Raw genomic sequence first — 25,937 nt, forward strand, 5'->3', positions numbered from 1 at the left:
AGATTGCTATTTTTGGTTGTTTTATTTCTGGTGAAATCCAAAATGGTGTTGATGATGCTAATGAAAGATTTGTTGCTGAAAGGTTGACTTGAAATCCAAGTCTTCATTTCTTGCCTCTACTCTATCTCTCTTTCTCAGAAGAGCTGTCCTCCTTTTTCCCAAAGTTCAAGCCTCCATCTGAGCTAGAAATTCCATCCCTCTTATTTCCCCTGATACCTGCTCCACCAGAGCAAAACCACCTCTTTTGGCAGCCTGAAAGTCTTTTCCTTCACCAATATGCATAGTTTCCTCTTAAAGACCAGTTTCCCTTCCTTAAAAAATTCTTCCACTTGATCTGATGGAGATCTTTAATTGCTTTTCAACTTACCTTTCTTTTACTGCCTACCTTTCAAAATAAATGGAACACAAAAAAATAAAAAATAAAAAATAAAATAAATGGAACACATTTTCCTAACACCTGCTTACGCTTTGAAGACCAGTGTGTACCTTCATATTCTACAAATATTGTTCTTTCACAGGTCACCAGAAACTTCCTTGTCCTCATATTCAGTGTCCTCCTTTACCCATTTCTGATATTGTCTAGCTTCTTTGAGACCTCTGAAGATTTACAGTCTTCTTATTGTCAATTTCTACCCTCTTCTCTTCCCCAACATCCAGCTGCTTTTCTCCCTCTTTTTCTGGATTCTTTGTAGGTTTCTTTTCTCCTTGTTCCTACATATGAGTTCTTGAACCCATATTCTTTCTCAAATCAGATTTATTCCCTTAGCCTCAACTCCATATAACCTGTATAGGTATGTAGAAGGCCCTGGAATTCTTCAGTCTAACCATCACATTCTAATCACATATCTCCAACTTCCATCTCAAAAACCTTCAGTGATTTCATTGCTTTCAAAGCAACCTGGAAACTTAGTTCAAGTTTGAAGGCCCTCCATAATCTGCCCCTAACCTTTTTTCCTTCTTATCTTCCACTTCTCTCCTACATGATTTGTCTTCTCCAACCAGACTGGTCTACATATTACACTTTGAATACATCTCACACAGTGCCCTGATGCCCGAATCATACTGTTTCTGCATGAAATCCTGTCCCTGCCCTTCCTCATCAGCTGAATTGTCCTTTAAGGTCCATTTCCTCCATCACCTTTTCTAGGAAGCTTGTTTCACTCCCTTTGAAATCTTAACTGCCCTTTGTTATTGTGTCAGTTAGAATTAGAATCAATTGTAAGGGACACAAAACCCAAAACAATAGTGGACTACATCTCTGTCACGTAGAAGAAATCTGGAGATCCACAATCTGGAGCTGGTAGAGTAGCTATATGAAGTCATCAGGGACTCAGTGCTCTTTTTATCTTTCCGAGCTGCCACCTTCAGCACATGGTTTTGACCTTAGTCCAAGATAGCTGCTTAAGCTCCAACCAGAATGTCCACATTTCAACAAGCAGAAAGAAAGAAGGGACAAGGAAGAAAGGGGCCAAAAGGTGATGCAAGCTATCTTTTAGGAGAGTTTTTTGGAAACTCCACATAATTCTTGCACTTACATTTCAATGGTCAGAATTTAGTCATTTGGCCAAACCTAGGTTGAAGGAAGGTTGGGAAAGGAAGTCTTTATTTTGGGTAGCTGTGTGCCCTGCTGAAAAGTAGGGGCTCTATTGTTAATAAAGGAAGGAGGGATATTGGAGTAGACAACTAACAATCTGTGCCCTAGGTATTTATTGTTGGATTCTGCTGAATGAGTTAGTGCATGGTATTGTGGAAAGAGTAAAGGCTTTGGAAGTATACTGGTCTGGATTTAAATCACATTCTGGCATTCTGCTTAAACCTGGTAGACTGAGCCCAAGTGTCTGTGTCCTTTCCCTCCTGAAACTCCACTGAAATGACACCAAATAAATTTAAAGAAAAATAAAAGCATAAATCTGCAAGAGAGAGGGCACGCAACAACTGAAAAGAGATGTCAATACATAAGTGGAAAACGGAAGACTGACCAACAAATGGTAACTGATTTAGCAGAGCAGAAGTGAAAAGTAGGGCCCACAGAGGAAAACATCTCTGAGAAGCAAGATAGTTTGCCCTGTAAGACCTTAGTTAGGAGCCCAGGGACAAAAAAAAAAAAAAATGCCATGAAAAGGGGATATGACTCTCAAAGCTTAAGACAAGAAGATTGATAGAAAGTCAGTTTATGTAACACTCAGAGCCCACAAAGTCCTTCCCCAACATAGTCAGTTAGCTTTTTTTCCTCTACCCCTGGAGATAGTCAGAGGTTTATTCCCTAGAGAAATAAAAGACCAAACTCTGGACTGAGGGAAATACAAGGTAGAAATGAGATACAGAGCCAGAACAGGGGATAAAAAGAAATGGAACAAGTCTCTGGATTGAAAACCCATAGCCCAGTCACCCAGAAGCTAGGAGTTCATAAGCCATAAATCCAGGGTTGTCAGATTTAGCAAATAGAAATACAAGAATCCTAGTTAAATTTGAATTTCATATAAACAAGGAACAATTTTTAGTATAGCTATGTCCCATGTAATGTGTGTGGAGGACACATACATACAACTGCTGCTCAGCCTTTTAATGCCTGACCATTACATACAAAGAGATACCAAGGCTCACAGAACACTTTGTGAAAGACTCCCATATGAAATACAGAAGCCAAAGCAAATGGGAAAAAATGAAATTCAGAGAAAGCAGGGAGAGAAAGAAAACAAAACCCCAAAGCGATTATTAATATCTTTAGACAGCTAATGTATTGCATCCATGAAACAAGAACAGGATGCTTTAAAAAATAATAGGAACAACCACAGAAGAAAAAGCTCTTGATATTAAAAATAGGATAGCCAAAATAAATAAAATTAAGGCATTGGGGAATACAGTCAAAGGACAAACAGGCAGCAATATGGAAAATATTGTTTTGTTTCATTATGTGCTTTTTAGGATTGTTTGATTTGTTAACTATGTGCATGGAATACCTTGATAAATATAAATTTTAATTAATTTTAATATATAGTTTCAAAACAAAAATCCCAGCTCTGCCACTACCTGGCTGTGTGTTATCAGACAAATTATTCACCTCTCCAAGCCTCTTTTCTTCATACGTAAAATAGAGATAACAATACCTATGTTATCTGTCTTATAAACGTCTTACATCTCATAAATGCCTTGTATGTCTTATAAATGGTGGTATCCAATCTCATTGCTTTATAGCCCATTTATTTTGCATGTTTTGTGACCCTCATGATTGACTTAACTATGCTGATCTCTTTCTGAAATGATGCTCCTTGATTTAGGATTTATGGAGGCCTATACCCCTTTAATGTTTTTATTTCCTGTCTCTGGCACTTCAGGATTTTGTGTTATTTTTCTCAAAGTAGAAACATTTTCCCAAGCCAAGTTTCCAAGTAACTTCTAAGGGGGAAAAAAATCTCACAGTTGGAGTCCATTTATCAAGGCCTGTTAGGGACGTGTCGAATCACTGAGTGACCGCTGGGATGCGGCCAAGTAAGTTGGTTGCAACTCCTTTTCTCATTACTCTGTTCTTATCTTAACGCTGCAGCCCCTGCTGTTTGCTGACTCCCAAAGAAGTCGGCTTGTTCTCTTTTTGTCAGCATTATTGTCTTCTGAGGTTCCGAATAGCTGCTCATTCCCTAATCTAGACCTTCAGGAGGCTGATTCACTTGCCTGTTTAAAGTTGCATTAAAGCGTTGGCATATTTTTAGCCAAAACAATCCCTAGGGTTAATGAGGAGAACAGCAGTCACTATAGACTGTCACCCAGATGCATTTATTTCACAGATATACAATGGTGGGACTGGAAGGGATGTTAGAAATGATGTAATCCAATTCATCTCCTTTATTTTGTAGATCAGGTACTGAGCTCCAAAAGGTTAAATAGTGTAGCTTGGGTCACATAACTAATTAATGGCTAAACTGAAAACCACTCCTCTTTCAGGGCTTTTTCCACAATCACTCTATTCCTCCTCTAATGGAAGAATCAAGAAATAGTCATCATTCGAGTTGGAGATACATTTTATGGAATATTGACCTTCCCGGGCGTATGTCAATCAGTTTAATTTGCAAACCAGCATGGGTTCCCTGTGCCCTCTCCCAAAGCAGAGCTAGAGTCAAGGGCTTGCGTGCAGGTAGCATAGTTTTGGAAGTGGCGTCAGGAATAGGAGCAGGGCTCTGGGACAGTGACTCGGGAGGTAGGAAAGCTATTGCCAGGACGCGTTTCCTTGTTGGTAGTTACAGTGGTCACCTGGAATTGATCCTGCAGGGACTGTCTGAAAAGTCTCAGATGCTGCACCTCAAAATTATCCACCCACCTCCATTCTTTATCAGCAAAGGTTATTCCATGGGTGTTAACTCCTAGGACTTGGGACTTTCAGGATGTGCATGCCTAAGAGCTGGGGATTCTCCAGCAGTCCTCATCCCATACATGGAGTGAGCAGCACCCCGGCAGAAAGTAAGCAATGCACCAGGGAGCCTGGGCAGGAACTTGGTGCAGCAATGGCTAGAGAAATGTGGGACAAGAGGGTGTGGGGTGGCCTGGCACAACTTCTCTCCAAGACTCTGGGGCATCACTGGTTCTTCTGCCATAGCTACTCAAATTGAAAGTCATGATACTATTGAGGTCAATCAAAAGAGACTCACTGCCTTCCTCCCCTAGGAAAGGGAAAGCACTCTGGAAAGAGCCAGTGCAGGCAGGGAGATGCTCTTCTGGACCTTTCGAAGAGAAGTTTATGATCCATTCCTACAGGCAAGATCTCCTGCCATGTGCCAAAAAGAGGAAAAAAAGATTCCTAGAAATGTGGAACCCCTTTAAAAATGACCACAAAAACTTGTAAATTTAATTTCTAATGGTTTTAGGTATTCTTGGGATTCCATACTATAAGTGACAGATAAAAGCAGAATTCACAGATTTAAAAAACAAAAATAAAACAAACGAAAAAACCTTAGTGTGAATTTCTAGGCTTCACAACCCAAGCCTGGGGGTTAATTGTTCAGTCTGATTTTCCAACTCATTGAAACATTTTCCAGTTTCTGCTGAGTGATTTTCAGAAATTGATTTCTATGCCTATTTCTGAGTCCCTCCAGTAAATAAGGCTTTGATAATTAAATAGTAATTTCAGCATCTCAAGCAGGACCTAGACGTACCCTATCAGTAACCAGCCATGCGACTTTGAGGGAGTCACTTAATCTCTCTTTGCCTTGGTTTCTTGTCAGCAACATGGGGACAGGCATATCACACCCCTAAGGTCCTTGTGGTGGTCAAAGGAGATTACCTATTTGAAAGATAATTTTGTAATTTAAATAATTAAGATTTCAATAATCTAAATAATGTAAATTTAAATAATTGAAATTTGATAACTTTGATGACTTAAAGTAACTGATAAAAGAATCACTCAGCCAGAACACTTAATAAAAGTTTCACCATAAAAGATGATGCTTTGGGGCAGGGGAGGGGAGCAGAGGAAGAGGTCCAAAATTATAAGTGTTGAAACTTCAAAGAGAAGTCACAAATGCCCTTTCCTTTTGTCTGCATGTAAGTCAAAAGTGATGATTATTAATAAAAACAATGACTAATGTTTCCTGAGTGCTTCCTTAGGAGCTTTATGTACACATTCTCCCATTTAATACTTAGAGCAGTCCTATTAGAATAGGCACTATTGTTGACCTCCTAATACACAGGAGGAAACTGATGTTTGGGGAGATTCAGTAAATTCCTCACAATGCCAAATGGAAATCTGAGATCTGAACCAAGAAGTTGGACTCCAAACTGTTTGTAAGTACTGTGGCATTCTCTCTGCGGTTATAGAACCATTGGAACTGAGGCCAGTCCTGGGAACACGCAGACATTAGGGGCAGCAGTATCTTGAGTACGCCCATCCCTGAGGCCGGTTACAAGCACACCAGGAAGTGGAGTAGAGGCTTCAGGTTAAAGCTGCACAGGAGCCTGTCTGGTGGGGCTGAGACTTCATTGAGAGGCTCCTTGTTTGCACCTGAGCTAAGCTGGGGCATCAGGAGTTGGCAACTCTTTCTTTAGCTTTAATATGGTTATGGAGGGTGTTGCTGTTGGGCGGCAATAGCAGTGTGGCAGCCGTGCCCAAAAGGCTCTGATCACATAACACTCTTATCTGTCATCCAGCAGGGCCTGCTCCGTGCCCAGCACCTTCGCAGCCTTATAGTATCTCCCTGTATCACCGCAAGAATGGGAGCCTCGTGAATGCAGACATCTCACTCTTAGAGCCCCCAAACCTGACACACTGCCTGACATAACGATGTCTCAAAATACGAACTTTTTGATACTGAATTCTCATATCAACCTCCTAAGTGGATATTATTATCTGCATCTTATAGATAAGGGTGCGTGGGCTTAGAGAGGGTAAGTAATTTGCCCAAAGTCATCAAGTTGTCTGCGCTCATATCTCCGTGCCACATTGCCTCAACCACTATTTAAACCAAGAATTATCCAACAATTCAGATTTTATAAATCCATTTGGATGCTCAGTGCTTTTCCAGTTGGCTCTCTAAATTAATCAGACTGATCTTCAAATTGAAAAATCTCCCCATCCCTTTGTGCTCTACAAACATTCATCAGCAATTATGGAAAATGCCCAATCTAATGGTATCTCTGTCTTTGTCTTTCCAGAGGGAGGCAATAAGTAACATTTTTCAAAAGCATCTGATAATGACAGCAAAATGTACTAAATTATCTTAGATTGTTAGAGGAGTTCTAGTTTGACCATCCTTTTAAAATTAGATTAATATCTACAACAATTCATTTTTTAAATACAATAGGAACTGAACAAATGTTTCTGCTACTATGCGGACAGGAATATTCACTCATTCATCATTCAACACATGTTTATTAAGAGCCCACTATGTTTGGTGTTTTCAACTTCCACAGTTGCCTGCACCCAACTTAGCCACCATGTTGGAAAGAAAAAAGGTAAATGAACGCACAGTAAGGTGTAATGACTTATAAGTCTTAACCTATTCTTACACTTGAACAGAGCCTAGTGAACTGACCCACTGAAATTATTCTACTGTTAGAACAGGCACCACAGCAGGTTGATGAAAGAAATATTTTGGCATCTCTTGATGCATTTTGAAGCACTTTTACATAGGTTCATCCCCATGTCCCCATCCACAGATATTGCAACTAAATAAAACATGAGAAATCCATCTACTAGCACGTATTGTTGCCTTCTTTATGTACTTCTCCAGGCACTGTTCTGGTTTCTGGGGATGCACCTCAGAATTCTTACCCCAGGGACTCTGTGCCCATAGGAAAGAGAGAAAAACAGTAATGCCGCAGCGTGAGGAGTACTATAGCCAAAGAAATACAGGAGCAACTAGGGCGGGTGCCATCCAGCAACACCTAAACCACCTCGTGGCCTGGCAATTCTGCTTGGACTCAACCGACTGTTAGGACCTATGTTATCTCATCTTCTGCACTTCTCAACATTCAGTCATTCTAGTCTATTTCCTGCATTTTGCCAGTTTTATTCATGGCAACAGAAGCACAGCATCAGACAAACAATTTCACTCAGGTTCTTAGCTGGCCTGTGTGTTATCAGTGCTAGTCTAAAGCTGGGAGACAATGCAGCTTCAAAATTGAATATATGACTTTTGTCCATCAGTCATAATTACTAGAGTTAACATCTGAATATTAATTTTCTATTCCTCTCTGGTGCTTTAACACCCAAATTCCAGAAATCTCTCCAGAGTCTACATTTAGCAATCAACTGTAGACATATGATTTGCCTGTTGAGTGAATATTAAGAACACTGAAGGAGGGGTGCCTGGGTGGCTCAGTCAGTTCAGCAACCAACATCAGCTCAGGTCATGATCTCCCGGTTCACGATTTCAAGCCCCACATTGGGCTCTGTGCTGAGAGCTCAGAGCCTGGAGCCTGTTTCAGATTCTGTGTCTCTGTCTGTCTCTGTCCTTTCCTCGCTCATGCTCTGTGTCTCAAAAATAAATAAACATTAAAAAAAGTTTTTAAAGAACACTGAAGGAACAAATCTCTTCCCCCTTGCACCCCCTCCCACCCACCAGGCCCCCACACTCTTGCCACCCCTGCCTGATAATTCTGGGGCTGGAATTACAGAAGATCACAATGACGATTTGCCATTTTGGGAGTAAAACCTTCCTAACTTTCATGCACTTTTAGTAGATTCAGAACAGTGAGATGAATAGATAGATGAAGAATATGTGTACATATATACATGTACAGATATATAAACTTACCCCAAAGTTATTTGATTAACATATACACAGAAATGGTGATTTCTCACTTTATAAGTAAAAGGTGTCTTGCAGATAAATTACAAACCGGAAAGATTTTCAGTGTAGTGATGGGTGACCGGTAACCGATCTTTAGAATTATTTTTGAGGGTAATTTTAGCAGTTCTGTTCAAATGATGCTTTTTTAAAGACCGCTATTTTTCTAAGTGGAGCATATGTCAGGAGAGCAGGATAAAAGCCTAATAAAAACATATCTGATTATAAATGAGATTTTCCAGTAAGTTGCTTTTCACTAGCTGAGGTATTTGCCATTGTCCTTGAAAACCAAGGTTCCCAATGATCTGCTTGAGAAGTTAATGATATCGCTCCTCATGACAGAAGAGTCTGGATCCAGGGAGTATTATATAACTTTGTAGATTTTCAAATGTTCGTTTTAGGAGTCCTATGTTTTTAAAAGTGCTCATATTTCTAACAGTTTCACGTATGCTCATGCTGCTGAGTCTGTATAATCTATATACTCACACACATATAGATGCTGAAAGGAGCAGCTGTGTGGGCAAATTCATTTCTCAAAAGCACAGTCAGTGGATTTCACATTGTTGCTTTGTAATGATCATCGCTAAGGAGAAGGTCAGAAATACACCCCACCTGGAGTGTGAACCACCAACTTGGCCTGGGCCATTTGCAGCTTTTCTGTGGAGCATCCCCTTGTTGATGATGGAAGGATCTCTGTCTGGTGCCTGGCTTGGTGCTTGGTATTTGGCACTTCCTTGGCACAGCAGGCTGCAAGGCCATTACATCTCATGAGGGCTGTCTCAGCATGCAAGACTATCTGGTCCGCAGGGCTCATGCGTCACCCAGTTTACAAAGATGATCTCAGAGGCCAGAACTGGGAGGCTGGGGGCCTAGAATCTACCTAGACCTGTCCATAACTGCCATGGGACCCTGGAAAAATCACCTTCCTTCACCAGAATCACCTTCCTTCACCTTATCGTTTGCTCACGTATAACATGAGAGAAACAGCACATGTTTCTCAAAGGTACCTGTATACCTCTAACAGTCTATAATTATAGTGAAAACTCACATATAGAAAACAAAGCCACTCTATGACCCAGCAAGTGTATATATGCATGCTTGTGTGTGTGTGCACACACATAGAGGCAGAGAGAGAGAAAATGCACACACATTCACAAGGAGACATGTATAAGGATGTTCATAGCAGCAGTATATGGACTATGTAATAGCAAAAAAAAAAAAAAAAAAGGAAACAATCTAAACCTTCATCATCAGGAAATACATAAATAAATAGTGGTTTAATAATACATGGAATAACCACATAGCAGTAAAAAGGAATGGCCTAAAACTCTACATAACAACATGGATGAATGTCACAAACATTGATCAAGAAAAGCAAGTTGCTGAAGAATACATAGACTACAATGATACCATTTATACAGTTTTAAAATACACAGAGCAATACTTTGCATAGTTTACCGAGTAAAATTATAAGGATGTATGTGAAGATGATTCATACAAAATTTAGAAAATAGCCATCTTGTGGCAGGAGGGAGGGAGGCAAAAGCAAGAGTACAGAGATGCTCAGGGGCCTCGACAGGACGGGGAAATCTTTATTTTGGGGCCGGATGGTGGAGAGATGGATACATTTTCTATCTCTGGTGTGCAATTTTCATACCTCTTAAAACATTTTAAGCATGAATAATAAATTTGTCATGTCATCTTTGCATATCATTACTTCAAAATCCTTTTTGCAGCCTTAGGAAAATGATTTAACCGATCTCCTGATCTTTCAAACTAGTTAATTTTCAGAAACTTAAAAATTTTCTAAATGTATTTTGTTTTCAACTTTAAAGCATATGACTATTTGTGTAACCAAACATATTACCAGATGTATGATATACATGGTTCCACCAGTGACTAAACTTGACAAAACTATGGTGTGCAGAAAGTCCTATTACCTTCTGAGGTCATAGTCAAACCTTGGGAGGCCAGAATAAATAATCAAGAAATAGCCATACTTTAGGCAGTGGAGGAAAAATAAAATTAGTATGCCACATTTTTCCTTGCCCTACAGAAAGATTCTTCCCACCTCTCCTCTACCCACCATCCCCCAGGGATCGTGGATAATCCCTTTTGTCCTGATGCAATGGAATCTAATTTTGTTATAATGTGATGTGAAGCCTATAACCTGTTTTGGGTTCAGTTGATTTAAGGCTTTCACACCAGCAACTCTGGCTATTACGGTTTCCATAGCTGGGAAATTTACCCTTACAGTTTTGTTCAGTTGCCCTGTCACAGATTTGCATTTTTAAAAAATTCTTTTCTGCATTGAGTTAGCCGCCTAGGTAATATGTCTCCATTTTGCATCAGAGATGTTATGTATCATATACTGAGCATACTCTCAGCAGATAAAACAGTATCAGTGGCAGGAGGGTCAGACATCAGATTGGAATGATGCTCTTAAATTTCCCACAACGTGTTTTGTTGGCCTCTTGGTCTGGTAGGAATCTAGTCCTCAAGAATCTAACAGAGCTTTCCTTGGATCGATTTTATGTTGCTCTCTTATCTCAATCTCTCCAAATGGCAACTGTGAATAGTCCTATACCATTAGAATCGAGGTGAAACCAGTGGCTGGAGAGTTATTTTATAAAATGAATAGGTTTCTAAGGGAATCATTTTCATTCATTCATCACTTCAACAAATATTTATTGAGCTACTTACTCCTACACATCGGGCATTGTTGTAGACACCGGGGATCCAGGAGTGAAGAAAAGAGGCCAGGCCCTTGCCCTCACAGAGTCTGCCTTCTAGTGATTTCTTAGAATAACTCAGAGGATTGAAGTGACATCAGGTACACATGACAACAGGGATGATGATAGGCAAGCTCTTTCAGAAAGACTTTCATGATTTTCCACAACCCTCCAAGCAAAGCTCAGTGCCTTCCTCTGTGCCCCAGGACACCCTTGTCACTCAGGGAAACTGATATTTCAACAGGTTGCTTTTGTATCCTAGCAGTGCCACTCACCAGTTGTGCAACCTTGGACCAGTTAACTCAACCCTTTCGAGCTTAATAACTAGCTAATCCTTATTGGGTATCTACTATGTGCCAGGCTCTCTACTAAGTGTTTTACATAAATCATTTTATCTAATCCTTATACCAACCCTACAAGACAGATCCCGTTACTATTCCTCCTACTAATAAGAAAACTGAAACCCAGAGAGGCTAAGTAACCTACTTGAGGTCAGTCATGTGGGTAGTAAGTGACCATAGTAGTAAGGGCCCAATAAATGTTAACCTCATGCTGTGGGGGTGGGGGGGGGGGGGACCAGGAGTGGGAGCAGGTCATGCACATGCAGTGTCAGAGCCTATTTAAAATCCTGATACTTTAGGGGTGCCTGGGTGGTTCCGTCATTAAGTGTCCGACTTCAGCTCAGGTCATGATTTCGCGGTTTGTGAGTTCGAGCCCCGCGTTGGGCTCTGTGCTGACAGCTCAGAGCTTGGAGCCTGCTTCGGATTCTGTGTCTCCCCGTCTCTCGGCCCCTTCCCTGCTCATGCTCTGTCTCTCTCTGTATCTCAATAATAAATAAATGTTAAAAAATTTAAAATCCTAATACTTTATTCATCATGGATTTTTCCTGCATTTATGTTGTTTTAAATATTGTATTAAAATATTGTTTAGCTTGATAACTGAGCTTTTGGGCACCCACTTAAATTTTGCACCCAAAGTGAGTGCCTCTCTTACCTCACTCTAGTCCCAGCATCATTAGTAGTATTGGTATCACATTAGAAGGGGAGTTCCTATTTATTTGTTGATTGCCCCTGCTGAATTCAGAGATGTCTAAAGATTCCATCTATGTCTTGTGTCTCTAAAGCCTTAAGAGTTGGCACAGAGCAGGTGTTCAAGAAATAGTGGTTGAACCAAACTTTCTGCTCCACAATAATTCAAAGGAAGACTCATTCAGTGAGAAAAGAGAACTAGCTGACCTCTTCAGTTTCATGTAGTATGATTAGTCCATTGTATTTTATTATTGTCAGTAATACTATTAATATTATTTACATATTAACCACAGCCGTCAGGTATTGGGTATCTACTAGAGTCAAATGCTTAACACACCTCATCTCAAATTCTCATCACAAAGCTGGAAACTGAGGCTCAGCAATGTGGAATCACTTGCCCTGGGCCACACAGCTAGTAAGTGACAGTCAGCGTTAGACCCAGGTCAGTGTGAGTCCAGACTTGGGTTCTTTGCATTCTACCACCTCCCTTTCTCTTTCAGTGTATAGTCTGTCACTGAACAGACTGTGGCATGACTGTGGCCATAGAGAAGGGAGCAGGCAAATGAAGAAGATGGTGAAGTTATACAAAGAAAAGATAGACACACACTGAACACCCAAAGGGGAGGGGAGTGGCCGGGCCCTTCCATATCACTGTGCAGTGCCATCTCTGACCATTGCTATGAGGTTGTTGTGGAGATTATCCTACACTGTGGTGTGGCCCTGACCTGTATCCACTTGAAGGGGTAAATCGAAGACCTGTGTGTCTCAAATAAGAGAGCCACATGTTTGTCTTCCTGACCTGCCTCCTTTCGGGTAAATTGAGTAGTTAAGTCTGACCAGATGACAAGAAGTCTATGCGGTTGGGCAGCTGGTGATAGGCACCCCACATCAGAAATAAGGAACCAACTGCACCCAGCATTATAATGGGTCAGTGCTAAATGTCTAAGATCCTACTCTGATTTCTACCATGAAAGACATGGTTGTATTTTCCAAAGTGTACTTCTTGAAACGTCAGTACGATAGAATTCTGTGGTCAAGGAAGCTTAAACAGGATTTTCTTTTTTTATTATTATTATTTTTTTAATGTTTATTTTTAATTTCAAGAGAGAGAGAGAGAGAGAGAATGGAAGAGAGGCAGAGAAAGAGGGAGACACAGTATCTGAAGCAGGCTCCAGGCTCTGAGCTACCAGCACAGAGCCTGATGCAGGGCTCAAACTCACAAACGGTGAGATCATGACCTGAGCCGAAGTCTGATGCTTAATCAACTGAGCCAACAGTCAGTTGGGGTGCCCCAACAGGATTTTCTGTCAGTATTTCTCAGAGCTTTCAAAAGCTCTGGGTGGTGAATCTCCAAGGGAAGTAGATTATAGGCAGCATTTCTCCAACCCAGTTGGCCAGGGAATCCCTTTATGTGGAGTACCTCCACATGGGATGGACTCTGGGAAGCTGTGTGTCAGGATCTTTTAGACAGTATTTCAGGAGAAAGTGCCAAGAAGGTGAAACCTTGGGAAATTATTCTTAAGGAATCAAAATGTTAATGTCTTCCTTTTTTTCCTTTTTCACTATAAAAAAGAAAAGTTCTATAACTAGATTAAAGGAAAGTTGTGAAAATAAAAATAAATCACCCTTATTTTCACAACTTGAGAATATCCTGTTCTTGTCTTTTCTGTATCTATATAATTCCAAATGTGTATCCTTGTGTGTGTGTGTGTGTGTGTGCATCCAGCACTTAGAACGTGCAGACACTATGCTAACTGCTTTGCATTTAACCCTCACAATAACCCTGTGAGTTAACAAATATGATTCCCATGTTAGAGATTTGGAAATTGAGGCTCAGAGGGTTTAAGTAACTTACCAATTTGCACAGTTAGTAGGTGACTGAGCCACTGTTTAAACACAGGTATTTCTGACTCCACAGACTATGTATTTAAGCACTGAAATGCTGAAATAGTTATTTTCTACCCTAGAAAAAAAGTATTTGCCCTGAATTTACTACCAGGGAGTTTATCTTATCTGAGATCCTCATACAGCTCAGTTCCATGTTGAATGATAGAAGGGTATTCCAAAATTGTTCCCGCTTTTTATTTGTCCTTGCCTCCCTCCTCTGACTTCGGGTAAGTGTCACAAGGACTTCACAGCAAGTAATCCTAAATGCCGGGCCACATTGTTTTCTGTTTTATGACTCAATGATTTCCTGTGTTGTAAATGCATTCAGAAATGATTGTGGCTTTTTCTTGAAGCCTCAACATTTTTTAAAAAGTGATTTATTTTGATAGTGCTTTAGCCTCATGATTTCAAATATTAAGTTACTTGGTTCAGGTGATCTTATATTTTCCCATAAATGTGTTTATGTCACCCCGCAGACTGAGAAATTTCATTTCAGATTTTTTTCTTTCTTCCTTCATTTGATTTTGTGCAGGAGGAGAACTGAATTCTTTGAACTTGTCAGTAAAGGAGAATATGATTGGAACATCAAAAACCATCGTGATATATTTCGGTAAGAAGCAGCTCTTGTTTATGTGTTTTTTCATTATCTGAAGATTTAGTCATGCTTTTCTGACAGTGCTAAGGGCACACAGTGATTTTTAAAGCAACAAATCTTAGCTTACATTCAAAACATTCAGAGAGTAGTTGAATAATTAGAGAAAAGGTAGGGTGTCTTTCCATCTTCTAATTCATTATATTTTTGCCCCCTCACCATAAATTTGCCTTCAGAATTAGAAAATGGTGCTCAAATTGATTCAGTTTCAGCAAGCTGTGACTTCCTGTTTTTCCTGGGGAAGCAGAGTATGTAAGTTGAGGAGAGAGAGGATTTTTGAACCTTAGAAAACATCACTACCGAAAACAAAATGGCGAATGAACTTTTGTTTTTCTTTAGAGACAACAGATGTTATACACAGAAAACCAGTTGGAACCGTGTTGGTGGCAGAAATAAGGAGTCTGTTCTACACTTTTCACTGGACTTCTTCCTAATTGTTTAGAAAAGACAGCAGCAAACCACTATCCTTACGTGGCACATTTGAATCCCCTGACTGTAGCCATCCAGACAGCTAGGCACTACTTCTCTTTTTCTCATATCCTGTCCCTCCACTGTCCCTACCTCACTCACCCCGAGACTTCTGCTGTCTTATTCCTGTGCCAAGCTGGTATTTCTGGAAAATTTTGTGAGGCCAGGACTGTGGGCTCACTGTATCTGCTCCACAACTGCTAGAATCACCCAGAGCACCACCCCTATCGTGGCTGCCCCATACCTGCCATGCAAGCCCTGCCCCCAGCCCCCTCCAGCTTCAGAACACAGGGCTGCCTGCCCCTCCCTCTGCCCAGGACCACTCTTCATACTTTCCAGAGGCCTTCTCCCCTCCCACAGTGATATTTCTTTCTGCTATCTTTACAGACCTTTTTCTTCTTCCTGTACAGAGAAGGAGGGGGACCCTTCCTTGTGTCCTAAACTAGCTCTTCCCTTGTGTCCTAACTCTGTTCCCTCTGCCTCCTCCTGCCTGCCCCCCCCCCCCCCGACTCCTGAACTTGCTATATCGATTATACTCATCTACATTGCATTTAATTGCTTGCATTTTCAGAATCTGTCTTTCCATCATGATCATTCTAGGCCTAAAGATATTCTTCTAACTCCTCAGGGGGAAAAAAAAAATTCATCCCTGAAATCTGCCTTCTTCTCAAAGTCCAATCATAGCCCCCTTCTTCCCTTCAATTGCACACTTGATTCACACTCCTCCTAACTTCTCAGAAGGCAGTGTTTTTCTTTTTAAATAATTTTTAGTTCCACAAGTAATTATAGGGATATATTTTTCTGTAACAAAATATGACAGGCCCCCAGACCCCCCCTGGGCTTCACTCCCATGTCCCATACTGACATATAGCTACACAATTTGTTGTATCCTTTCCAACATTTCCAAAGCATTCATATATGTGTATATTCTAAGGAAAAATACTGTGTAGTGTGGATTTGTTTGTTTTAATGTAAGTTATATATTTATATCTCAGTCTGAACTTGCTTGTTCACTCAACTATATGCCTTGGAATTTCTTCCATGTCCAAACATCATAGTTGCATAGTTCTCCAAAGAGAACTATGCATAGTTCTCCAAAGTATGGATTTACCACAGAGTAGTTAGCCATTCTTCTACTGAGGAATTGGGTCTATGAAATGTGATTTTTGCTCCTTTTGAAAGTCACCAGTCACCTCCCAAGGATCAAATCGTAGGGTCTTTGTTCTATGCATAGTTCTCCAAAGTATGGATTTACCACAGAGTAGTTAGCCATTCTTCTACTGAGGAATTGGGTCTATGAAATGTGATTTTTGCTCCTTTTGAAAGTCACCAGTCACCTCCCAAGGATCAAATCGTAGGGTCTTTGTTCTCTTCCTTGATCTCGTCACACCCCTAATTGCCCTGGCCTTTCCTTTCTTAAATCTCTCTCCTGCCTTGGATTCTGCAAAGCCAAGCTCTTCCAGATTTTCTGCTTTCTTCTGACTCCTGCTTCTCCTCTTTGTTCTTCTTCAGCCCTTCCTCCTCCCCCGTCCCCCTAAAATGTAAGGACCTCCAAGGACCTGTTTTTACTTTCCTCAGCATGCATGCTTGTGGCTTTAAGTACCATCTCTGCTCAAATGACTCCCACCCCATGTCTCGAGCCTGGCCTCTCTTTTGAGCACAACTCCTAAAATGCCAGTGCCCATTCCACATCTCTACCTGGGTGTTATCCTGCAGAGGTTTTCAAACTTTTTTTGGTTGGGAATCCCAAATGTAAGAAAAATCTTATTTGGAAGCTCAGTATGTGAAACAGGTGCTCCAGGAGCTCTCCACTGGCCCCCATCTTTGCCTCCCCCCCCCCCACCCCATTTCATGGTTAGACTCGTGTGCAGAAAGGGCCGGGGGGCTCTAGGGGAACACTGTCTTAGAGAATTTCAAAATAGTAATAAAACCAACTAAAAGTTGGCCTGCTTTTTATCACCACCATGTGCCTGCAGTCTAAACAATGTCAATGATAAGCTACTTCTCCCTGAGAAAAATCTTTTGTTGGCATAGGTTCTAAACAGTTGCTGAGACTACTGCTGAGTATCAGAATAGTTGCTATGAAAGCTCCCAATTAGCACATTATTACTTACCTATAGTCGTACATATCTCGTACATGTAAGCTAAGTGTAAAAGTGCCCCATTATCTAACCAGCCCCTGACACAGGTGGATGCAGTCCACACCTTAGTGCAAGTTCCTGATGCTTCAGAGCCTTTTGCCCTTGCTCTGGAGATAGTTCATGTTTCTGAGCCTGCAGAGTTTCACAGTCCTGCTTTTAAACAGCATATCCGACAAGGATAGCACAGTAATGGCAAGGATAAAAAACAACTGGAGTTACTTCACTTCTGTTATTTTACGTCGACTATTTGGACTTTTTATTTGTGTTTCAAATTTAAAATAGTGAAACAGAGGGCGAAGTGCGAAGTGTGATTTTTGTTTGGTAAATGTGAAATTCAGTTCATACGTGAACTATTTTACTGAATATGAATATTTTTAAATTAAAATTTATTCGTTGTTTTCTTTTTTCTTTTTTTAAAGTTTATTTATTTTCAGAAAGAAAGCATGAGTGGGGGAGAGGCAGAGAGAGAGAGAGGGAGAGAGAGAATCCCAAGCAAGCTCCACACTGTCAGTGCAGAGCCCGACGTGGGGCTCAAATTCACAAACCGTGAGATCATGACCTGAGCTGAAATCAATAGTCAGACGCTTAACCAACTGAGCCACCCAGGCGCCCCTGCTAATTGTTTTAAAATTAGAAAACAAATTGAGAAAATAATGATTAACACAAGATTATTGTTGAAATAATTTGGCATATGGAGAAGTATGAATAAAAAAATGGTGCAAGTATCAGATACTCTGGAGAGAGATTGAAAAGTCCAATGCCTTGTCTCACTCTGGTACCAGCAGAATGTAAAGTGAGAAGCATCAGGGTGTAACAAGAGGGGGTCTGGTGTCTTTTTTTTATTATTATTATTTATTTTGATTTTTTTTAATGTTTATTTATTTTTGACAGAGAGAGACACAGAGCATGAGCAAGGGAGGGACAGAGAGAGAGGGAGACACAGAATCCGAAGCAGGCTCCAGGCTCTGAGCTGTCAGCACAGAGCCCGACAGGGGGCTTGAACCCACCAGCTGCAAGATCATGTCCTGGGCCAAAGTCAGAAGCTCAACCGACTGAGCCACCCAGGCGCCCCATGGTATCTTTTTGATAATCACAGAATCCTGAATACTTACTCACTTTGGGAAAGTTACTTAATCTTTAATCATTTACCTCTCCATGAAATAGGAATGATGGCCCCTACTTGGGGCACCTGGGTGGCTCAGTCAGTTAAGCATCCAACTCTTGATTTGGGCTCAGGTCATGATCTCACAGTTTGTGGGTTCAAGCCCCATATCAGGTCTGTGCTGACAGTGTGGAGCCTGCTTGGGATTCTCTCTTTCCCTCTCTCTCTGCCCCTTCCCCGTCCCTGCCTCACTCTCTTGCACACTCTTTCTCTCTCTCAAAATAAATAAATATTACATAAATTAAAAAAACACATTAAAAAAATAGGAATAATGACCCCTACCAGTGGGTTCAGAAGATTTATTGAGTTAGTAGTTAGTTGGTAAAGCACTTTGTACAGAGGGAGGAAAACACTAGACTGCTTGTTACAAAAGATCAAATATGAAGAATGCTCTGATTTGTTGTTCCGCATAGTGCTTAACACAGGGATGCTTGGGATTAGATGTTACCTGACTCCTGGAGGGGGGTTCTGACACCATTGTGCCTGGTGGCTCTGAATGACCTATTGTTACCGGCTACTCTGCCCTGTTCCCTGGAGGAGTTGCCCGGGGAAGTGACACAAACCCCACTAGCATCTAGGCATGCTCTGCCATCTGGGAAGCAGACATGTTTCCAAGGCATTCGAGTATGAAATGTTGACACCCGACATCAGGACAGCCCTCTGACCTCTAACAGCACACCCCTTTCTTCCAAAAGGAGCCAGTCAAGATGTGGTGTCCCAATTCCAATCCTTCATTGCTTTTCATCACATACTGCTGGCTTTAGCACAAAGAAAGCAAATTTTGGACAAGGAGTGTGCCTTGTTTTTCCCGCTTCCCACCACATCAAATTATAAGCACCAGAGTTATCCACAATTTCAGTTGTTCCCTGTGTTCTTATATCCATGGTTGGATGAATTCTAGTTAAACCCAGTAGAAATCTGTCCCCCAAAAATCTGGTTCAAATGTTCCTGTGCTTTCTTATGTGCTCAAATTACTGAGAGCTTAGCTGAATATGTTTCTTCTTCATAATGGTGACAAAACAGGGCTGCAGCCAGGTAATAAACTGGAGTGAAACACTGTGGCTCTCCCAGTAAATCTGAGCTCCGTAAGGCAGGTGACAATGAAGGAGCTCCTATGGTGGCAAGCGCCTTGCCTTCTGATATAGGTTTCCGTCCATTCCCATCAATCAGTGATAAGTTGGTAAAGAGATTTATCAGCTGTGTATGTGGCATTATATACTGATTCCCTTGCTGATAGTTAAGAATAAAAAGCATTGTCCATCCGTCCATTAGAGATTAGTTTACGCAGAACTTGCTTAGCTCAGGTACAGAGAAAGTAGTGCTTTGCCTTCCTTGATCCGCTGCAGACATAACAAAAGGGCACCGGAGGGTGTGTGTGAGCTTTGTCTTCCTAAGCAGTGTGGCCACAAGACGGAGATGCTAAACATGGGGACGGTAAACAGTGCTTCCCTTGTTGAGGGAAAGACATGTGAGTTGGCCTTAGTCCCATTTTATTTATTTATGTATCCAGGATGGGATTGTTTCGGAATGCAACAAAAGATTATTCAGGCTGTTTTGTTTGGTTCTGTTTTTCAGATCAATGTTAATGACAGCCTGTGACCTTGGAGCCGTGACCAAACCATGGGAGATCTCGAGACAGGCAAGTGGTGATTAATGGCAGGGCTCAGCAGAGGAGGAACTGCGGGAGGGGGGCGGGGGGGCAATATTCCCAGAGCCCAGACTCCCAGGCACTGAAACCCTAGTCAATTTGCATCAGTATTAACATGGTGTAAAAAATAGCGGGAGGCTTGGGCACGACATAGTTTATTGCACAGCCTTTCTTTAATGTGCTTCCACTGAATAATAGTATTTCTGACTCTGTAAGATTTTGTTAACACTCTAAATCCAAATAACGCATTGACCATTTCCTAAGGCAAGAGTTTCAAAAATAGTGTTTTTAAATAGGTAATTGTGTTTTAGCACAAGGTCCACTTTTTTCTCATCTGGAAAACAAAAAAGAAAAGAAAAAGAAAAGAAAAAAAAGGAAAAAACAAACCAAGGAGGTCAAAAGGAAAATTTCTTTTTATTTAAAGACTATTTGGAGATGAAATCACTGTGGCCAAAGTGTGTAATATCCAACTTTAATTTGTACCCCCAAAAAATCGTGCCTTTACCATCTATCTGGTCTTACTGCTAAAAGTGTTAGTTTAGAGCAAGAACAGGTTTCAAGCCAGTAACCACACAATTTAAGATCCTTGATTACTGATAGTATTTGGAGATTAAACTCTTTTTTAATTTTCATGTGGCACACCTACTGTGTGGGGTCTAAAATAGTAACTTGGTATCTTAAGTCTCACCATTTTAAGGAAAATAAAGTAGACTCATATAACAATAAATAACTAATATTTATTGACTAAATATCTAATTTTAAATGACTCCTTTATATGTATTATATCATTTAATCCTCCAACTTTGATTTAGGTATAGTTAGTCTAGTAGCCTGAATAATGGCAACCGAAAGATATTGGATGCTAATTTCTGGAACCTGTAAACATTGCCTTAGAAGGAAAAAGGGTATTTGCTGATGTGATTAAGTTAAGGGCCATCATTATCCTGGATTATCCAGGTGAGACCTAAATTCAATGACAGGTGTCCTCCTGAGAGAGAGAGAGAGAGAGACACTGGGAGATTACACATTCAGAATAGGGGAAGAGGATGTGAAGAGAAGGCAGAGAGTAGAGTGATGTGGCCACAAACAAGGGAAAGCTGGTAACTGCCAGAAAGTAGAGGAGGCAAAGGAAAGATTCTCCCTTAGAGGCTCCAGAGCAAGCTCGGCCTTGGCAAAACCTTGATTGCTGTCCAGTGAACTGATGTTGACCTGCCAACCTCCAGAACTATGAAAGAACAGATTCCTCATTGCTTTAAGCCACCAAGTTGTGGTCATTTCTGGCAACGCTGGGAAACTTATACAGTTATTACCCCTATTTCACAAATAGGGAAAATGAAGCCTAGAAAAGATAAGTAGCTTGAGGTGATACACCTAGTAAGTTGATAGAGCTAGGTATTCAAATCCCAACAGAGTAGGCTCCAAAGCCTTCGTTCTTTACAGCACTTCTACTCTTTCTTATACCAGATATACCAGTTGGCATTTTTAAATGATGCCAGTGTGTCAGCAGAATGGGCTGTTATCCCTCAGCCTCAGTGGCTTAACACAACACACTGCTTATGAACATGTGCATCCAGGACCAGCTTGGTACCATTCCTCATTTTGGACTGCGACTGAGGGAGCAGCTACCATTTGGATCATTCTGACAGAGGCCCTAGCATGTCTTGCACTGGCAAATAAATGCAAATAAATCCCCAGAAATTCATTGGCCAGAACTTGTCACAAGACCCCACCCAACCAGGAAGTAAAAGCCTTTCCTGTGCCCAGAACGTAGAAAGCCAGAAATAGTTGATGAAAACGTGACTACCACAGTTTGCCCTTCTAATCACCAAAAATGTGATTCACTCTCCTTCCTCAGGCAAAATATACTCATCCTGTCCCCAAGGGAGATGACCCAAATGTCCCAAGAGTCATGGTATCAAGCTCAAGTCCAGGATCTCTGGGTGATCTATGCCAGTCTCCACATCAGGTCTGGATGCAAATTAAAGACCTACATGCACCCCAAACACAGCATCTGACTTACACTCAAACCACAAAATACTCATTACAACACTCCCATTCAGAAGGGGAAGAGATGACCAATATTTGGCAGTTAGGAGGCCACGGCAATTCCAAAATCCCACTGGGCATTCACTGGAAGGCCATCCACTCTGTGGTAGACCCTGATTCTCTGGGAGATGCTCCCCAGTCATCATTGTCCATGGCCCTTAGATCTACCCTGGGACATTATTCCTTTTCCATTGGCTTCCTTGGCTGTATCCAATGACCAGGCAGTTTTCTCAGCCTGTTTCCCACCTAAAGAAGATTGAGGACCCAAGGCTTGTTTTAAGTTTTAAGTAGTCACAGTCTTAGGGGGGTTTTGGTACTAAACTCTCTTAAACATTTAGTCAGCTTCTTATGTCTTTGATCCTAGTCACTTCCATTTGCCAATAACCACATCCACAGTTCCATTCTAGACAGACTTCTTAGATCTGCTCTCTTTGCTTCCTTGTATTAAAGAACAAAGAAAACTAGCATATGTACTTCTTTCTTCCTCTTTCATGATCCAGTTCCTAGTATTCAGGGCCTAATGATTTCTCTGGGCCATTTGTCCAATTGAAGGGATATCCTATGTACCACCTAATTCATTCAGTTTTTAACTGTGGATGCACTGGCCATACCTTTGATTCTAGTTGTAAGGCTGGGTCTTGATCAGCCTTTGTCATTCGAAACATATCTCAATTTTTATTTTTACACTTTGGGGTTAAAAAGCAGCTCTGTCTTCCATCCCTGAAGATGAAGACTCTGAATTTGTGACTCTCTCCTTTCTCTTTCATTCCTGGTTGTAAACCTGCCAATCCTTTTCAGAGCTCACTTCTTACAATACTTAGCAAAACACAGTCAATAGCAATTCTCACATGCTACCAACATTTTGTTTTCCAGTATCTTCTCCTAAGGCTGTAAATTCATCAGATATATTATTTGCTTTATTTCAAAGAGAATTGTACAAAATATTTTGCCACTGTGTACCATGGGTGTCATCCTTACAGCCTCCAACAGCCATTTCCTCACTGTTTTATACCTGCCCCCCAAGCTGATGCTACATATTTTAGGGTCTTTTATTTTTCTTCCTTCTTTTTCTTTCTTTCTAAAAAGAACACACCTCATTTCCATACCATTTTTTTGTGTGAGTCAAAACTAGGCTAGGCTTTGCTACAATAACAAATATATTCTCAAATTTCAGTTGTTTTACTCAAAGAAAAGTTTATTTCTTGTTCCTATCACAGTCCAATGCAGATTTCCTATAAAGTTCTCCTCCAATTGAACTTTGGTTTTCATTTTGGTTTTCAACTTCACACTTGAAGTTACATAAACCAGGGAGGAATTTGCTTGGTTGAGTAGCGTATTTCTACATCTCTGCCCACCCTTCACTTCCCCAGTATGGGAAGCCTCCCCTATAGTAAAGTCTGGACCAGAGAAGAGATAGGTATCTTCCAGGGGTCGGGAAAAACTGTAGTAGTGGGGTGGCCTCTTGAATTGGGATGGAAAGCAGTGGAGGGGTAGAGAGCAGAAGAAAATTCAGGGGACCAGGGGGAAAATAGAGAAGATTGGAAAGAGAGTGGGATGAGATATGATATGCCGGGACTTTCAGAAACCCCAGTGAAATGCATGTCAACAACTAAAGGAGCAGTAGCCCACTTGGGAGTGGGAAAGGGACAGGACAAAGTACTTAACAAGAAAAAAAGGTTCTGCATTGACGTTGTAGACCAACTTGGGAGGCCTATTGGCCGGTCTCTTGGTCATTGATGTAAATAGTATTTTATTTTTAGGATGTGAACTTCTGCTGATCAGTGCAGAAAAAACTCAAGAGTTTGGGGAAATAAAGCACAAAACCATGTTTTTCCAAACACTTGCATCGGAAATCGTGCCACAACTCTAAACTGGAGATCTCATTTGTGTTTGTCTCCAAATTGAATAGGTTAAAACATTTTCAAAAACATACTTCTATGATTTTAGGAAACATTTGGACAAAAATAATAGAACCCTCTTTTAAAAATATAAATATATTTCTAATTTCCTAGAAGTTGATATTTTTAAATTTCCTTGCAAAATGGTTTTTTTTAGTGGTGTCTATTCCAGTTTTACTTCCTCACAAACATGACTCTAAGCATGTGGGTTTCCCCAGTGACCCCCCCCCCCAGGCCTGATTAGCATCTCAATTTCCTTCTTTAATAAAAAATTCAATTAGGAGCCACTTAATGTTCCTGATTGGGTTTTTAAGTACAAATGAAACAGTGATACAAGTTGAACTGTGAAAGAAGCACAGGGGAGATACCCAGGACCACTTTAGAAAGATCAAGGACAGGGTTGTGTTTTAATTTCTTTGCTTTCCAGGGGTGATAGACCTGTGTAGGACTCCTACCTGGGGGTGACCTGATGTGCACATTTGTATTCTTTAGTGCAAAAGACCCACCTCAGAGCAATCTGAGGGAGTGTTCTGGGGACTGAATAAATGAGGCCAGGCCCTTAGGGGACCATTTCTTTTTTAAAGGAAGGCCAGAGACAGAAAGAGAGGCCTGGAGTGCTAATGTGGCAGAGACTAGAGAGAGAAGTGAATCAGGCCCTAGAAAAATTGAGCCAGCTCCAACTAATTTTATGCTATTAAATTTTTTAAAGGTACCCATATTCCTTATTAGAAATGTTTAAAATCTGGACTGACTAGATATTCTATTTCTTTACATATGAGCTACATACTTGCTATTCTCAGGGTGTGCGTGTGTGTGTGTGTGTGTGTGTGCGTGCGTGTGTGTGTGTGTAAGAGAGATGTTTTTATGTTTTATCAATGGTTATGATTTATGGTGGACAAAATCTCTTGAGAGATACACTTAGGTAAGTTATGTTGATTCTATCCACTTGACCAAAAATTAAACCATTCTAGCCTTTTCCAGACCATGAATCTCATCTTCATAAGATCCTGGAATAGAGGAAAAACTGGTCGGGGGATTTAGACCTTCTTGCCTTCAACTTTTCTGAAATTTTGTTTTCTGCTTGTCCAAATTTTGTAAATCCAGCCAGTTCATCTGAGAGATTTCCTAGATCTCCATACTATCGTTCCATACTATTGTTGAAAATACCTGTTTAACACTTACCTGTTATATCATTATGCTTCCCATAAACTATCATTAGAAGCACAGGGCTTGGAGAAGCTTCTCTGTAGCTTAACAATGATCAATCATCAACTTCTGATCATCCATGCTAATAGATGAAAAGTGAAAAAAAATAGAAGTCCTTACTCTGGAAAAATCTCTACCATTTGCTTGTACCAACTAGAACCTACCATAATTTAATACTTTTAGTACATAGATTAAGACAGCTGAAGACCAAATCAACATTCTTCAAACTGTATCATGACACACTGTAAAAAACAAAACAAAACAAAAAAACTGGTATGAACAGTGAATTTAGCATTAGTCCTGCCCCTTAACTAATTGCTACAGAAAGAAGCAGAGGTGTGCCCTGGGGTTATCCTCTCCAGAGTCCACGAAATTATTGGTAGGGTGAGGCAGTTAAGGAGTTTGGGGGATGGCCAATCAAACCAAGCTAAGATATAAGTATGCAACAAAGTAAAGAATCTGGGTTGAAACAACCAAAGGTTGGCAAAAATATTACAAGTATATTATAATATGGAAACAGAAATTATGATTAGGGATTATTTGCCTCATTTTTCTATAATAAGAACATTTCCTCCTTTGAAGCTGGCAACCCCATGCCTCATTGTGAATATGGAATCTGCACGGTCAGAGATCATCTACTGGCAGGCATCTGAAAATACCCTGCACAAGTTCTTCTGATTAAAAGGAAATCAGCTTCATTGATTAACTTCTATAATATGTTGAAACAGAAAAGGTTAATGTACTCCTTCAAAAGCTTTTTAAATTATTATCTATGTTGAAGATAATCACCATA

At 40.7% G+C, this 25,937-nt stretch overlaps 1 protein-coding gene across 2 annotated transcripts in view; it reads left to right on the forward strand.

Annotated features, from left to right (window-relative positions):
* PDE11A (phosphodiesterase 11A) overlaps positions 1–25,937 on the forward strand; it is a 378,389-nt gene that overhangs the window by 316,702 nt on the left and 35,750 nt on the right. Inside the window, exons 16-17 of one of the 2 annotated variants that reach the window (XR_008423866.1) lie at positions 6,789–6,939; positions 14,456–14,531. Coding sequence is in view for 1 of the 2 variants with exons in the window: in XM_019460550.2 (XP_019316095.2) it covers positions 14,456–14,533; positions 19,922–19,985 (142 nt within the window). In the remaining variant the exon portion in view is untranslated. Of the gene's footprint in view, positions 1–6,788; positions 6,940–14,455; positions 14,534–19,921; positions 19,986–25,937 lie in introns of those variants that run through there. The other variant, XM_019460550.2, reaches the window with a different exon arrangement.

The sequence above is a fragment of the Panthera pardus genome, unplaced genomic scaffold, assembly GCF_024362965.1.
Source record: "Panthera pardus isolate Hobbes unplaced genomic scaffold, ASM2436296v1 HiC_scaffold_10, whole genome shotgun sequence".
Classification (NCBI taxonomy): domain Eukaryota; kingdom Metazoa; phylum Chordata; class Mammalia; order Carnivora; family Felidae; genus Panthera; species Panthera pardus.